At 48.9% G+C, this 16,100-nt stretch overlaps 1 protein-coding gene across 1 annotated transcript; it reads right to left on the bottom strand.

The window, feature by feature from the left end:
* Positions 1 to 261: 261 nt before the first annotated feature.
* Positions 262 to 15,687, bottom strand: LOC311122299 (genetic suppressor element 1-like; the record flags this gene model as incomplete). The annotated part of the gene is made up of 2 exons (XM_084196683.1): positions 262 to 470; positions 15,490 to 15,687. Coding segments are annotated over 2 exons (407 nt in total), but the record flags the coding sequence as incomplete, so codon positions are not given.
* Positions 15,688 to 16,100: the final 413 nt, after the last annotated feature.

The raw sequence follows: 16,100 nt of genomic DNA, 5'->3' as shown, positions 1-16,100 counted from the left end.
GCCTCTTGGTGCTAGATCTCTCTCCAGGGACAGAGAGGTTGAAACGTTGCTTTGACTAGGCTGATAAAATGTGAGAAAGATGGATGAAAATATAGTGGTTACACACATGACGTAACAGGCAACAAGATGTGAAAAGAGAAAGGAGGGGAGACAGCCACAGCAAGTACATACAGTATGTGTGTGTGTGTTTGTCTGTCTGTCTGTTTGTGTGTGTGTATGTGTGTGTGTTTGTGTGTTTGTCTGTCTCTGTGTGTGTCTCACCTGGCGTGCCTCGCTCCTCCAGAGGCCATTGCTGGTCTTAGTGGGGGCGATGGTGACGACGGGCGGGGTGCTTGGCACACTGTGGCCCCCAGGTGGCACCAGGACAGGCCCCGGGCCCAGGGGGCCTCTCTTGGGCGTGCTCACCGGAGAACTGTGGTTGGTGGCTGGGGACGAGACCGGAGACGACTCACTACTGATGGACGAGCCAGCTATGGAGAGAGAAGGGAGGAAATTACATTATTACAGAGCCTTATTACTATACAGCCTTATTACATTACAAGTTACTAGACAGAGCCACACAGTATCTGTTCTCAGCTAGCGAATCTACAGAAAAGTTGTGTAGTCTCTGAGCTAGAGGTCTTCACGGATCCACCTGTACCCGAATACCCGAGCGGGTCCAGATCCCGTAACGCGTCTGGGTCAGATCTCTCTCTCCCTCCCACTCTACCGCACCTGCTGTCTCGACCTCTGAAAAGCCAACTGACATTTATTCCTGAGGTGCTGACCTGTTCCACCCTCTACAACCACTGTGATCATTATTTGACGCTGCTGGTCATGTATGAATGTTTGAATATCTTGAAGTGGCCTTAATCGCCATGTACTCTTATAATCTCCCCCCGGCACAGCCAGAAGAGGACTGGCCACCCCTGGTTCCTCTCTAGGTTTCTTCCTAGATTCCTGCCTTTCTAGGGAGTTTTTCCTAGCCACTGTGCTTCTACAACTGCATTGCTTGCTCTTTGGGGTTTTAGTCTGGGTTCTGTATAAGCACTTTGTGACATCTGCTGATGTAAAAAGGGCTTTATAAATACATTTGATTTTATTTGAACTAATATGATTGTCACAGGTCTTGGGTATGTGTAATTTTAACTGCCTTTTATAATTTATGCTGCTCTTGCTTTTCACGAGAGTGGAGCGTGTAGCTTGTTGTTGTTGTTGGCCAATCATAAGTCATCAAAGCGGCAATAGGCTACAGTCATAGAGCCTCAGTGTGTGGCAAAAGTTAGGAGATGTCTAATCAATGGAAGATGGAATTAAAATGACGGAATTAAAAGTTAAACGAGAAGGATAGGCTACAACGACCAAGAGCCAACGGGTAGGCTGCTACTTAATATTCTGAATGGAGTTATTGTTATTTGTAACTGTAGGATGAGAAAGCGCATGCACTGCAGCTTCAATTAGCCTAGCTAGCGAACGTTAGCTAGCTTGACTAGCTTCTCCCGGTTTGATGTAGTCAAGACAGGTATTACGTAATCACATTTGATGATAAATAACCTAGCTATGGCAGCTAATAGTCTACTATAGCGTGAGTCGGCTGGGTTGGTTGCTGTCTCTCGTCTCTCCCTCCCTGCTTCACTTGCTTATAGTACGGCTCCTCCCCCACCTGCTAGAGCGGCACCTCGACCTTTCTCCCTCATCTCGCGCTTTATCAGCTCCGGTTAATAAAGTAGCTTAAAAAATAGATTTTCCGGGTCTGGATCTGACCAGGTCTATACGGAACGGGTCTAGTTGTTCTCGGGTCTGTTTGGAACGGATCTGTATTTAAAACATTTACTTATGCATATCGGATCCGTGTGGGAAAGCCCCAGGTCCATTTCGTAACCTTTTTGGACCCGTGAAGACCTCTACTCTGAGCTAACGTAGCATAGCTGCAATGCAAGGCTAAAATAACATTGCTACAACACAATAGCAGCTATATAGTATGCCTTGCAAGAGAGGCTAATATTAGCTGTAGTCTTGTGCCTGTGTGAGCGTATCCTTGCCTAGCGTAGTAGAGAAGAAACAGTGGGCTCTGACACACAGTTCTGGGTTAGCGTATCCTAGCCTAGCATATCCTAGCGTAGAGGGGAGACAGTGGGCTCTGACACACAGTTGTGGGTTAGCATATCCTAGCATAGCGTAGTAGAGGGGAAGCAGTGGCCTCAGATACACCGTTCTGGGTTAGCATATCCTAGCCTAGCGTACACACAGGCCTAGATGGATGGCCCGGGGTGGCCATTAGATAGTGACAGTGATCAGGACGAGCAACCCTGTGAGAGTCACACGGCCCTGACACACCGCTAGGACACACATACACACACACACACACACACAGCAGGGAGTAAGAGCTGGCCCAATGAGCTGTGGCACATTTGCAGTCCCTCCGTGATGGTCTGGTCACATGTCTCTCTCTTCGCAGCTCTCATCTCATATGATCACATCCCAACTATTACACACTCCTCTTTTTCTCTCCCTCTCCCTCTCCCTCTTTTTCCTTCCTTCCTTCCTTCCTTCCTTCCTTCCTTCCTTCCTTCCTTCCTTCCTTCCTTCCTTCCTTCCTTCCTTCCTTCCTTCCTTCCTTCCTTCCTTCCTTCCTTCCTTCCTTCCTTCCTTCCTTCCTTCCTCCCTCCCTTCCTTCCTTCCTTCCTTCCTTCCTTCCTTCATTCCTTCTCTCTCTTTCTCTCTCTTCCTCTCAACCTCTCTCACTTTATGTTTCTCTGTTGCTCTCTCTCTGGTAACCTGAGTGCTCCTCCTCCTCCTCCTCCTCCTCCTCCTCCTCCTCCTTTGTGTGCCCTCTCTCCTCCTCACAGCTTGACTGAAGCATCTGCCCAAGACAGTCAAACTGGGTCACAGCCCTGTCTATGGGGCACGCCACAGCTTTCTACCATGGCAGCAGTACAATGACAGAGAGAGAGCGAGAGAGAGAGAGAAAAATAGAGAGAGAAATAGAGAGAGGAGGATTCTGCACAGATTCTGTCAGACCTGGGCCCTGACAGTAAATCTCAGTAAGACAAAAATAATGGTGTTCCAAAAAAGGTTCAGTTGCCAGGACCACAAATACAAATTCCATCTAGACACCATTGCCCTAGAGCACACAAAAAACTATACAAACCTCAAGCCACAGGTAACTTCCACAAAGCTGTGAACGATCTGAGAGACAAGGCAAGAAGGGCCTTCTATGCCATCAAAACGAACATAAAATTCGACATACCAATTAGGATCTGGCTAAAAATACTTGATTCAGTTATAGAACCCATTGCCCTTTATGGTTGTGAGGTCTGGGGTCCGCTCACCAACCAAGAATTCACAAAATGGGACAAACACCAAATTGATGCAGGCAGAATTCTGCAAAAATATCCTGTGTATAACATAAAACAACAAATAATGCAGAATTAGGCCGATACCCGCTAATTATCAAGATCCAGAAAATAGCCATTAAATTCTACAACCACCTAAAAGGAAACGATTCCCAAACCTTACATTTTTGTCATTTAGCAGACGCTCTTATCCAGAGCGACTTACAGTTAGTGAGTGCATACATATATATTTTTTCATTCTGGTCCCACGTGGGAATCGAACCCACAACCCTGGTGTTGCAAGCGCCATGCTCTACCAACTGATCTACACAGGACTTCCATAACAAATTCCTCACCTACAGAGAGAGATGAACCTGGAGAAGAGTCCCCTAAGCAAGCTTGTCCTGGGGCTCTGTTCACAAACACAAACAGACCCCACAGAGCCCCAGGACAGCAACACAATTAGACCCAACCAAATCAAGATAATTACTTGACACATTGGAACAAAACTGAGCAAACTAGAATCCTATTTGGCCCTAAACAGAGAGTACACAGTGGCAGAATACCTGACCACTGTGACTGACCCAAAATGAAGGAAAGCTTTGACTATGTACAGACTCAGTGAGCATAGCCTTGCTGTTGAGAAAGGCCGCCGAAGGCAGACCTGGCTCTCAAGAGAAGATAGATTATGTGCACACTGCCAACAAAATGAGGTGGAAACTGAGCTGCACTTTCTAACCTCCTGCCAAATGTATAACCATATTAGAGACACATATTTCCTTCAGATTACACAGACCCACAAAGAATTAGAAAACAAATCCAATTTCTATTTGCTGAAATACCACAGTGTGCCATCACAGCAGCAAGATTTGTGACCTGTTGCAAAGGGCAACCAGTGAAGAACAAACACCATTGTAAATACAACCCATATTTATGTTTATTTATTTTCCCTGTTGTACTTTATCTATTTGCACATCATTACAACACTGTATAAAGACATAATATGACATTTGAAATGTCTTTATTCTTTTGTAACTTTTGTGAGTGTAATGTTTACTGAGAGAGATAAGAAATAAAGAGAGAGAAAGAGAGAGAAAGAAAGAGAGAAAAAGCGCGAGAGAAATAGAGAGAGATATAAAGAGAGAGAGATAGAGAAATAGAGAGTTAGAGAGATAGAAAGAAAGAGTGGATGTGTGTTTTTGTTTTTAAGTGTTTGTGTGCACACATGTATATGTATAATATAATATATAATAACATGCCATTTAGCAGACGCTTTTATCCAAAGCGACTTACAGTCATGTGTGCATACATTTTTACGTATGAGTGGTCCCGGGGATCGAACCCACTACCCTGGCGTTACAAGCGCCATGCTCTACCAATTGAGCTACAGAGGAGTGTGTGGTGTACGCAACACACAGCAGCATTAGCTTTAAACTTCAGGCCAGTTTCAGTTCTCTATCCTCTCCAATCTATCCACCTGACCCCACAGAGACAGCCTGAGGAGAGTGTGATAGGTCAAGATGTCTGGATGTGTGTGATATGTCTGGATTATCAAACACTCCTTATCATTCAAGCATTGTGACCTAGCTTAGTTACCCTAGCAACAGACATCACGCTACAATAGGGTTTGATGGTTAGGTATGGTGGTGGTCTGGATATGAACTGGGTAGAAATAATTAAGACACATACCTGTTTATAAATCTAATCAATTACTAATGAGACAAATATTGTTTAGAGATGTAATTACTTTTTTTATGTTTATGAGGAAAAGCTTTGAAGGGGTCAGCGGGTCTCTGTGGCTAGCTTATACGAGAGAGGAGAGAGAGAGAGAGGAAAAGAGAGGAGGAGAGGAGAGAGAGGGGTTGATATGGAAATTACATGTTAGGTGAGGTGAAAAACATTGTAAGTGTTAGAGGGGAGAAAGAACACTCACAAGAGGGAAAGGAAGAAAGAGAGAGAGAGAGAGAGAGAGAGAGAGAGAGAGAGAGAGAGAGAGAGAGAGAGAGAGAGAGAGAGAGAGAGAGAGAGAGAGAGAGAGAGAGAGAGAGAGAGAGAGAGAGAGAGAGAGAGAGAGAGAGAGAGAGAGAGAGAGAGAGAGAGAGAGAGAAAAAGGGGTGATGAGGTGATGTGTGTGAGGTGAGAGAGAAGAAGCGTACCTTGTCTGCACAACAGCAATTAGTGGCCTAATCCTTCCCCCCCTCACCTCAGAGAGCCATTACTCTCCCCTGGAAGACCAGGACAATCAATACCAGAGCACTCAGGCTGGCGGGCAGAGTGACACTTAATACAGCTCCACTATCACACCTCATATACTCATAGAAAGAGAGAGAGAAAGAGACTACCGCCCCGGGGGAGTGAAAGAGGGAGGGGGGAGAGAGAATGGGTGGGATGGGAGAGAGAGAGAGAGAGACAGAGAAATAAGAATCATTACAAAAGAGTGAATGAGAGAGAGAGAGATAAAAAAGGGATAGAGCAGAAATGAATAATGATCACAGTAATCCAGACCTGCCAGAGCTTCAAGCAACAGACCTCTACTCCCCTGGTACCATTCCATCTCTCTCTCCTCCACCCATCCCTTCCTGCCCTCACACTCTCTCATCATCTCCCCCTCATTGTTCTCACTCCCTTTCCCTGTGTGTGTGTGTGTGTGTGTGTGTGTGTGTGTGTGTGTGTGTGTGTGTGTGTGTGTGTGTGTGGAGCTGAGGCAGGACACACTGAATAATTGAGTGAAAGCTGGAGGAGAAGCAGGTGAGGAGGAGGAGGAGGAGGGGTTGGTATTCCCTCATCTGATTCTCCTCTTCATTGTCCTCCTCTACAAGCCAACATCATCACCTCTGTATACCTCCACCGACACAGGCTCCATCCCTCCTTCCTCCACTGGAAACCATCCACACCACAGCTCCAGCCTGTTCTGTTATTCACTCTCTCTCCTCCATCTCTCTTTCCCTCCTTCTTTCCACACATCCCTCCCTCCCCCTCTCTGTTCTTCAAACGGCCTGCTCCCAAGCAGAGATCTCTCAGGGAAGCCATCCATTTTTTCATAGACACATTTACAACAGTTACAGACAGTTAAGGAGAAAGAGAATTGGCCCTGAACGCTTAACTGAGAGGGTGGTGTGTGTGTGTGTGTGTGCTTAATCTTAGATATTCAGCACTTACTAAAGTCTAAACTACCCTCTCTCCCTCTTTCCAGTAAATACAACCCCCCTCCAGTCTTTTCCTGTAACTCCCCCCTTCCTCACTCCTCTTGTGGTGATAGTGCTAGTTGACAGGAAGTCAGTCCATCACTGGGCAGATGGGACAGAAATGATATGCAGGCCATCTGAGTGGCCCTAAACTAGTGTCATGCTGCCATATGCAGATCCAGCCTTCATCTATTCATTTACAGTGAGGGAAGAAAGTATTTGATCCCCTGCTGATTTTGTACGTTTGCCCACTGACAAAGACATGATCAATCTATAATTTTAATGGTAGGGTTTATTTGAACAGTGAGAGACAGAATAACAACAAAAAAAATCCAGAAAAATGCATGTCAAAAATGTTATAAATTGATTTGCATTTTAATGAGGGAAATAAGTATTTGACCCCCTCTCAATCAGAAAGATTTCTGGCTCCCAGGTGTCTTTTATACAGGTAACGAGCTGAGATTCGGAGCACACTCTTAAAGGGAGTTGCTCCTAATCTCAGTTTGTTACCTGTATAAAAGACACCTGTCCACTGAAGCAATCAATCAATCAGATTCCAAACTCTCCACCATGGCCAAGACCAAAGAGCTCTCCAAGGATGTCAGGGACAAGATTGTAGACCTACACAAGGCTGGAATGGGCTACAAGACCATCGCCAAGCAGCTTGGTGAGAAGGTGACAACAGTTGGTGCGATTATTCGCAAATGGAAGAAACACAAAAGAACTGTCAATCTCCCTCGGCCTGGGTCTCCATGCAAGATCTCACCTCAATACTTATTTCCCTCATTAAAATGCAAATCAATTTATAACATTTTTGACATGCGTTTTTCTGGATTTTGTTGTTGTTATTCTGTCTCTCACTGTTCAAATAAACCTGCCATGAAAATTATAGACTGATCATGTTTTTGTCAGTGGGCAAACGTACAAAATCAGCAGGGGATCAAATACTTTTTTCCCCTCACTGTACGTGTCACCACACATGCTCACACTCACTGAGGGCTGAGGGGAGAGGAGAGAAGGAAGGGAGTGTCCTGGTTTCAAACACAGCCCTGGGCATTACGGATGTATCTCGATAGTCTTAACATGCTTCCTCTCCCCTTTCTCCTGTCCTCTCCTTCTTCTGCATTGATCTAATCAAAAAGGATAGGTGAAAGCAAAATGGTGGAAGCTTTCACCAGTCCAGTTCTTTCAGATCAGTCAGACATTAAAGAAAGGAGGTGAGGAGATGCAGCCAGAAACGATGTAAGCCAGTCCCCTGCTGGTACTGTTAGGACATACAGTAAGAACAACAGGCTAGTCCTCTGCCCTCTAATGGTGGATAAGAGACTGCAGGCCAAGCTGTGGCTCCACACTCTGCTCCTACACTACAGAGAGAAGGAGAGAGAGAGCGCTCTGTGTCTGTCCCTGCTTGTGTGTGTGTGTGTGTGATTAATGTGTAGCTCCTCTCTCCATCGCTGCGCCATTACCAGTCCCTCTCTCCCAGACCTCTCTCCACGCATGACCGCCCAAGCTGACCCTAACTGGGAGAGAGAGCTACACACAGACACACGGGCGCATACGCACGCACACACATATCACACTCACGCACATGCTCGCAAGCACGTATGCACGCACGTACACACAAAGCTCCACACAGCCCCAGGCTAAGTTCTCTCTGCCCCAGCACCTTATCCTTCCACCTCTAATCCCATCAAAGAAACATAACAATATACTTGTTCACCTGCTGCTTTTATCCAAGGGGACTTGCCGTTAACACAAACATTCAGGGAAAGTGATCCATGCGAGAATTGAACCCACAACCTTGATCTTTCCAGCTCTACACTCCAACCGACTGTGCCATTCAAGCCCCAAATCTCATGTTCCCTCCCTGGCCCTATCCAAAGCCCCAACCTCCCTCTTTCCTCCACAGCCCCAAACACACCCCCAGACACAGCCCTGCCAGCTAGCGACAAGCTGTTCTTCACCTCCCTCCCTCCCTCCCTCCCTCCGTCCCTCCACCTCCTCCCTCTCTTCCTCCCTCCCTGCATTAGAACAACATCAGCACTTAATTAAACAGTCCATTTCACACCTGGTGTGCATAGCAGCGCCGAGCCAACCCTGCCTCCATATGCCATACCATCCCCCAGCCACACACACACACAAACCCTGCCTCACACACAAACCAGCCATGTCACACACACACACACACACAGCCTCGGCCACGCTCTGGCAACACAGTACAAAGCACCTAATCTGCATCAATATGTGGGGGAGGGGATATACACACAGGGAGTACGTGTGTGAGTACACTCTTAGAAAAAAGGTGCTATCTAGAACCTAAAAGGGTTATTCGGCTGTCCCCATAGGATAATCATTTGAAGAACCCGTTTTGGTTCCAGGTAGAACCCTCTTGGGTTCCATGTAGAGGGTTTCTGCCTGGAAAACAAAATGGGTTCTACCTGGAACCAAAAAGGGTTCTCCCTGGAACCAAAAAGGGTTCTCCTATGGGGACAGCAGAATAACCATTTTGGAACCCTTTTTTCCAAGAGTATGGTGTGTGTTATTTTGCCAGAGAGGGGAAGTAAGACTGCGAGAGATAAAGAGAGAGAAAGAGAGGTGGAGAGAGAGCAGTAGGATGGTTTCTGGAGGAGAATGTGTGTGAACTGGGTGAACTGTGTATGAGCTATTGTTAGTATGTTTACCTGGAAGAAGAAGAAGAGAGATATATGGAGGAATAAAATACTGTATAGAGATAGATTGAGAGATAAAGAGAGAGTGAGAGAGTGAGAGAGAGAGAGAGAGAGAGAGAGAGAGAGAGAGAGAGAGAGAGAGAGAGAGGGAGAGAGAGAGAGAGAGAGAGAGAGAGAGAGAGAGCTTGTTTGTGAGTGAGCGTTTCAGGGACAAACAGAGCCTGGAGAGTTCTACCTCTGAGCACACACACACACACACACATTCTGGGCGTGGATAGATAGTGTGTGTGTGTGTGTATGTGTGCGCGCCAGGCTCCAGATGGAGGGGTCAGAGACACACTGCCCTGCTGTCCCAGCATGCTCTGGGCTCCCAGAAACAAGAGTAGCCCCCGGCCAAACACACACACACACACACGGTAACACATTCAATCTCACACTTCAATCTCTCTGTATCCCTCTACCCACTCCTTCCATCACTCCATAAACCCTCTCTCTTCTTTCATTATCTTTTCCCTCCGTCCTTTTTCTCCCTCCCTCTATCCTCCCCATCTCTTATCCTCAGGTGGGCTAGCTAGCTAGGTACTGTAGGTAGGTAGTGTAATGCTACAGTGAGTTTAGCCCAGCCAATCAGCCAGTCAGTCAGTCAGCCAGCCAGTCAGTCAGTCAGCCAGTGTGTATGTATGAGGAAACTGGAGAGAGGATTAAGCCTAGATCTGCCTAATTAATCAGATACTAGCATGCCTTCCTCTCTCACACGAGGTGTGTGTGTGTGTGTGTCCTTTACTCTGCTGTAATACTCATTATCCATCACCTCCCCTCTTCAGCATGAGACTCAGTACACAGAGCTACTCATCAGACGGGAGAGTGTGTGTCTGTCTGTATGACTGTGCGTATGTGTGTATGTATGTGTGTGTTACTGTATGTGTGTGTTACTGTGTGTGTCTGTTACTGTGTGCGTGTGCTACTGTGTGCGTGTGTGTGCGTGCGTGTGTATACAGATTAAAACACAGAGGACGTGTCAGGGTTTTTAAATCGGGGTGATAGCTAGCTAGCTACTGGCTATGACACTGGCACAACAGAACATACAACATCCTTTAGGCTTAGGAGACTGATTCATGCTCCATACAAACAACAGTAATACAGGGCAGAGAGACAAGAGAGGACACACAGGAACACACACTGTGCAGTAGGACACACAGGAACACACACTGTGCAGTAGGACACACAGGAACACACACTGTGCAGTAGGACACACAGGAACACACACTGTGCAGTAGGACATACAGGAACGCACACTGTGCAGTAGGACATACAGGAACACACACTGTGCAGTAGGACATACAGGAACAAACACTGTGCAGTAGAACACACAGGAACACACACTGTGCAGTAGGACACCCAGGAACACACTTTGCAGTAGGACACACAGGAACACACACTGTGCAGTAGGACACACAGGAACACACACTGTGCAGTAGAACACACAGGAACACACACTGTGCAGTAGGACACACAGGAACACACACTGTGCAGTAGGACACACAGGAACACACACTGTGCAGTAGGACACACAGGAACACACACTGTGCAGTAGGACACACAGGAACACACACTGTGCAGTAGGACACACAGGAACACACACTGTGCAGTAGGACACACAGGAACACACACTGTGCAGTAGAACACACAGAAATTGTCACGCCCTGGCTCTGGGGACACTGTTATGTTGAGCCAGGGTGTGTAATTCTATGTTTGTATTTCTATGTTGGCCTGAGTGACTCCCAATCAGAGGCAACGAGTGTCAGCTGGTTGTCTCTGATTGGGAGCCATATTTAACTGTCTGTCTTTCACTTTGTGTTTGTGGTTTCTTGTTCCGTGTTGGTTGGTGTATGTAACCAGGGACGTCACGGTTTCGTTTGGTTGTTTTGATCGTGTGATCATTTATTAAATAAAGAAGATGTTTGCCTTCAACGCTGCGCCTTGGTCCTCCTCCTTAGACGAGCGTGACAGAAGAAACCACCAAGATGTGACCAAGCAGCGTGTCCAGGAGCCATCGCCAGGGAGATCTCTAACAGATCTCCTTCGCCTCCTCGACTGGGTCAAGCCGGATGAGGAGGAGAGGGGCTTGACATTGTGGCAGAAGGGCGAACGGCTGGCGAGGGACATGGAGACCTTGGCCACGGGTAGGAGTGAAGCCCAGAAATTCTTTAGGGGGGGGCTAACGCCGTGGACGACGGGCCAGCAGGAGACCGCGGCAGAGCGGCCCAGCGGATTGGCAGAGGAGGCCGCCAGGTTACGGGGGCCACTGGTCGAAGAGGGGGTGGAAGATGTAGAGGCACGGCGAGAGGTACTGGCGTGTGTTGCCAGTCCGGTCCGGCCTGTTCCTGATCCCCACGTAGGGCCAGTGGTGTGTGTTCCCAGTACGGTCCGGCCTGTTCATGCCACTCGCACCAAGTCTACGGTGCGCATCGCCAGCTCGGCCCGGCCCATTCCTGCTCCCCGCACCAAGTCAGTGGTGCGTTTCGTCAGCCCTGTCCGGCCCATTCCTGCTCCCCGCACCAAGTCTGTGGTGCGTTTCGTCAGCCCTGTCCGGCCCGTTCCTGCTCCCCGCACCAAGTCAGTGGTGCGCGTCGTCAGCCCGGCACGGCCCGTTCCTGCTCCCCGCACCAAGTCAGTGGTGAGCTTCGTCAGCCCGGTCCGGCCCGCTCCTGCTCCCCGCACCAAGTCTGTGGTGCGTTTCGTCAGCCCTGTCCGGCCCGTTCCTGCTCCCCGCACCAAGTCAGTGGTGCGCGTCGTCAGCCCGGCACGGCCCGTTCCTGCTCCCCGCACCAAGTCAGTGGTGAGCTTCGTCAGCCCGGTCCGGCCCGCTCCTGCACCCCGCACCAAGTCAGTGGTGCGTTTCGTCAGCCCGGCTCGGCCCGCTCCTGCTCCCCACACCAAGCCAGTGGTGTGCGTCGTCAGTCCGGCACGGCCCGTGCCTGTTCCACCGGTGGCGGGTCCGGCACCGGTCAGGTGCTGCGTCACGCCGGAGCTAGAGCAATCCGCTCCACCAGTGTTCAGTTCAGCTCTGGTCAGCAGGGCCAGATCGGACCAGGGGTACTTTGGGGGGTTAGAGAAGGAGTGGGGATCATGCCCGGAGCCGGATCCGCCACCTAGGCGGAGTGCCCACCCGGTCCCTCCCCTGTGGTATTTAGTTGGTGCGGTCGGAGTCCGCGCCTTTAGGGGGGGGTACTGTCACGCCCTGGCTCTGGGGACACTGTTATGTTGAGCCAGGGTGTGTAATTCTATGTTTGTATTTCTATGTTGGCCTGAGTGACTCCCAATCAGAGGCAACGAGTGTCTGGTTGTCTCTGATTGGGAGCCATATTTAACTGTCTGTCTTTCACTTTGTGTTTGTGGTTTCTTGTTCCGTGTTGGTTGGTGTATGTAACCAGGGACGTCACGGTTTCGTTTGGTTGTTTTGATCGTGTGATCATTTATTAAATAAAGAAGATGTTTGCCTTCAACGCTGCGCCTTGGTCCTCCTCCTTAGACGAGCGTGACAGAAACACACTGCAGTAGCACACACAGAAACACACTGCAGTAGGACACACAGGAACACACTGTGCAGTAGGACCCACAGAAACACACTGCAGTAGGACACACAGAAACACACTGCAGTAGGACACACAGGAACACACTGTGCAGTAGGACCCACAGAAACACACTGCAGTAGGACACACAGAAACACACTGCAGTAGGACACACAGGAACACACTGTGCAGTAGGACCCACAGAAACACACTGCAGTAGGACACACACACTGCTAGGAGGCTACAACATGCCAGGAAGGGACCGTGGAGGTTTGTGTGTGTGTGTGTGTGAGAGTGTGTGTGTCGGTGTCAGTGGTTGTGTGTATGAGGTCTATAAATATATTTGGAGACAGCAAAGTGGCTGGAGTTCCAGAGGAGGCCCACACTCCAGCCTGCCCACCCCAGCGACGGCACTCCTAACGTGGGCAGCATCGGCCCCATGACTGGAGCTTTGGAGCATGACTCACACACACTGTGTCTCTACCTACGCCAGCCAGGCAGACTGCACACAGCCAGGCCCAAAATAACACAGGGTCTTTTCTGGTCTGTTTTAAGAAATGCCTAGGTTTAATCACAGTCTATGTGTGTGTGTGTTTCTGTACCTCCCACAGACTAGTTGATGACTGATCCAGCTAGGTTGAAATAGCAACAGACACACACACATGTACGCATGCACATACACACACCTGGTTGATAGAGAAACAGAGAGAGACGGAGACAGAGATGAAACAGTGAGACATACAGTTAGTGTGCAAGAAAGGGAGAGAGAGAGGGGAGAAAAAGTGGAGAGATTATGTGCAAGTGACAGTGAGGGAGAGATGGAGTGAGATAGATGAGTGAGTGTGTGAAGGAGAGAATATATAGAGAAATAGAAATGGAGTGAAAGGGAGAGACAGAGAGGGAGAGGAGAAGAGAGAAGGGGAAGGTGAGAGACATTGAAGGAGAATGGGATTGAGAGGTTGAGTGTGTGAGAGAGAGGGAGAGAGTGAGAGATTGGGGTTGTGAGCTCTGTCTCCGTTTCTTTCTCAGAGTAAAAAATCATTGGTGTTTGGTCCCCGGTGTGAGCTGCAGGGGAGCCAGTCAGCCAGGGAGAGCCAGGGAGGGCCAAGGAGGAGGGGACCTCTCTCACACACACAGCCTGATTAATAGAGCCTGACCCGGGGTGGACGGCTGGGGCCGCTGGGGCAGACAGCCATACGGCCAGGTACACACATATAAACAGACACACACGTACACACGCACCCAAACAGGACCCCTGCCAGCCCTACTCATGGGACTCTTAGCAGAGTCACCCACCCTGGCTCCGCCCCACTGGAGGGGCCCAGCAGTGTGTGTGTGTATGTGTGTGTGTTTCATAGGGGGCCAGTGAGGATCAGCTCCTGTGTATGTGGGCCAGCCAGAGTCTCTGTCCTGGGGAAGGTTACACCTCACAGCCCTTAAGGACAGACACACACACACACACACACACACGCACACACACACACACATACACACACACACGCACCCACACACACACACACACACACACACACACACACACACACACACACACCATGGTTGACCGGAGCCACTGTTTCACACACCATCTAGCAGAAAGGCCTCAATGAGCTGCTGCCCAAAGCCAGCCAGCCAAACAGCCACAAAGAGAATAGTGTGTGTGTGAGTGTGTGAGTGTGTGTGTGTGTGTGTGTGTGTGTGTGTTTACACGGGAGAATAGCAGCCTTGTCCATCTGTGACCTAAGTCTGACCCTGTCCAGACAACAACCAACAACTGAACAAACAACATCCAACTGTCAGTAGCACACACCAATATCCAATATCCAAGCCACCTACAAATACGAACAACTCACAATCAAACCATGAGCTGTATGTCTGATTGATGGGAACCTGTAGGATGTCAAAAGGGTAGCGAGAAAAAGTGAAGTACTCTATTGATTCAGTGTTTATTGAGAAATGGCTGGAAGAAACCCACTATGTTCTACTGTGTAGTGAGTCTGAGAGGAGAGTGGGTCAGTGTGTTATAGCTGCATCATATGATCCCTCCAGGACCAATTCTAAAAGCAGTCCTTGTAAACTGCTCACCCCACCACACAATGACTACTTCACAGTCAGCTTAGAGCAGTGGGATAGCAGGGGACAGGGCCCAATAAACTGAACAACACGTTGGTGTGTGTGTGTGTGTGTGTGTGTGTTTGCTCCCGGTGAGCAGAGGAGGCGAGACAAACATGCAATGTCCTTCACACATACACAAACACACAAATACACATGCACTCACACACACACACACACAGCACTGACACTTAAATGGGTCAGCTAGCACGGCTGTTCTGTGTCCTGCTCTCTTAGGGGAAGCTGCATAATTCAATCTAGTGTGAATATCACTCCACTGCTATTAGCAGCTAAACACGACACACACGGACAGCCTCAGCGGAGGGAGGAACCAGACATCTGAGTCAGGGTTCTGAGGGGTTAGGCTACAGGGGTCAGGGTTTAGAGGTTAGGGTCCAGAAGGACAGACGGTTTTTGAATGAGCTTAGCGCCTCAGGGAAGAAGGAGGGAGTGGGAGGAGGGCAAGAAGAGGGGAAGGTTAGGCCATAGGGGTAAGAGGGATTTCTGACACCAGCTGGTTGTACAATGGCTTTAAATGACCCAACATTTCTACACCTTGCATAGGCTTGATAACAATACATCTGGCATTAAGAAACTCTATAATCCTAACTCTGCCTGTCCACATGTGTGTTGTCCTTACCTCGAGGATCCTCGGCCTGTTTGGCCAGTTTACGGAGGGCGGCGGCGAATCCGGAGTGTGCGGACTGGGCCGCCGGGCTCCCATTGGCTACGATAGATCCGTTGAGGGGCGACGGGGTGAGGGGGCTGACCGTCGCCGTGGTGCGAGTTGCAGTGGATATCATTCCTAAGGAAGGTGACTTTGGCTCATGGCTCATGCCTGGAGAGAGGAGAGAGAGGGAGAGAAAGGGTTAATAGACATAATAGACTGATGTATGTCATTTAGAAAGCAATTACAAAGCGCCTGTAGATGATTGGTCAGTCACTCAGACTAACTCATGCTGTGATTGGTCAACTTATCAGTTGAGGGTTCAGACAGCTGACACTATGGAAACCCCCAGTGACACTGAGCCCTGTGGACTGGAAAATCTCTCTGTCTGTCTGTCTCACACCAGACCTTACACACACACACACACACACACACACACACACACACACACACACACACACACACACACACACACACACACACACACACACACACACACACACACACACACACACACACACATAGTTACACAGACACATATATAAACACAGACACACACGGTGGTGAGTGAGAGCTGAGTCAGC

Source organism: Coregonus lavaretus, assembly GCF_964263955.1.
Source record: "Coregonus lavaretus genome assembly, contig: HAP1_SCAFFOLD_6042, whole genome shotgun sequence".
NCBI lineage: Eukaryota > Metazoa > Chordata > Actinopteri > Salmoniformes > Salmonidae > Coregonus > Coregonus lavaretus.
The sequence above is the reverse complement of the archived record's forward strand: the minus strand, read 5'-3'. Positions and strand labels throughout refer to the sequence as shown.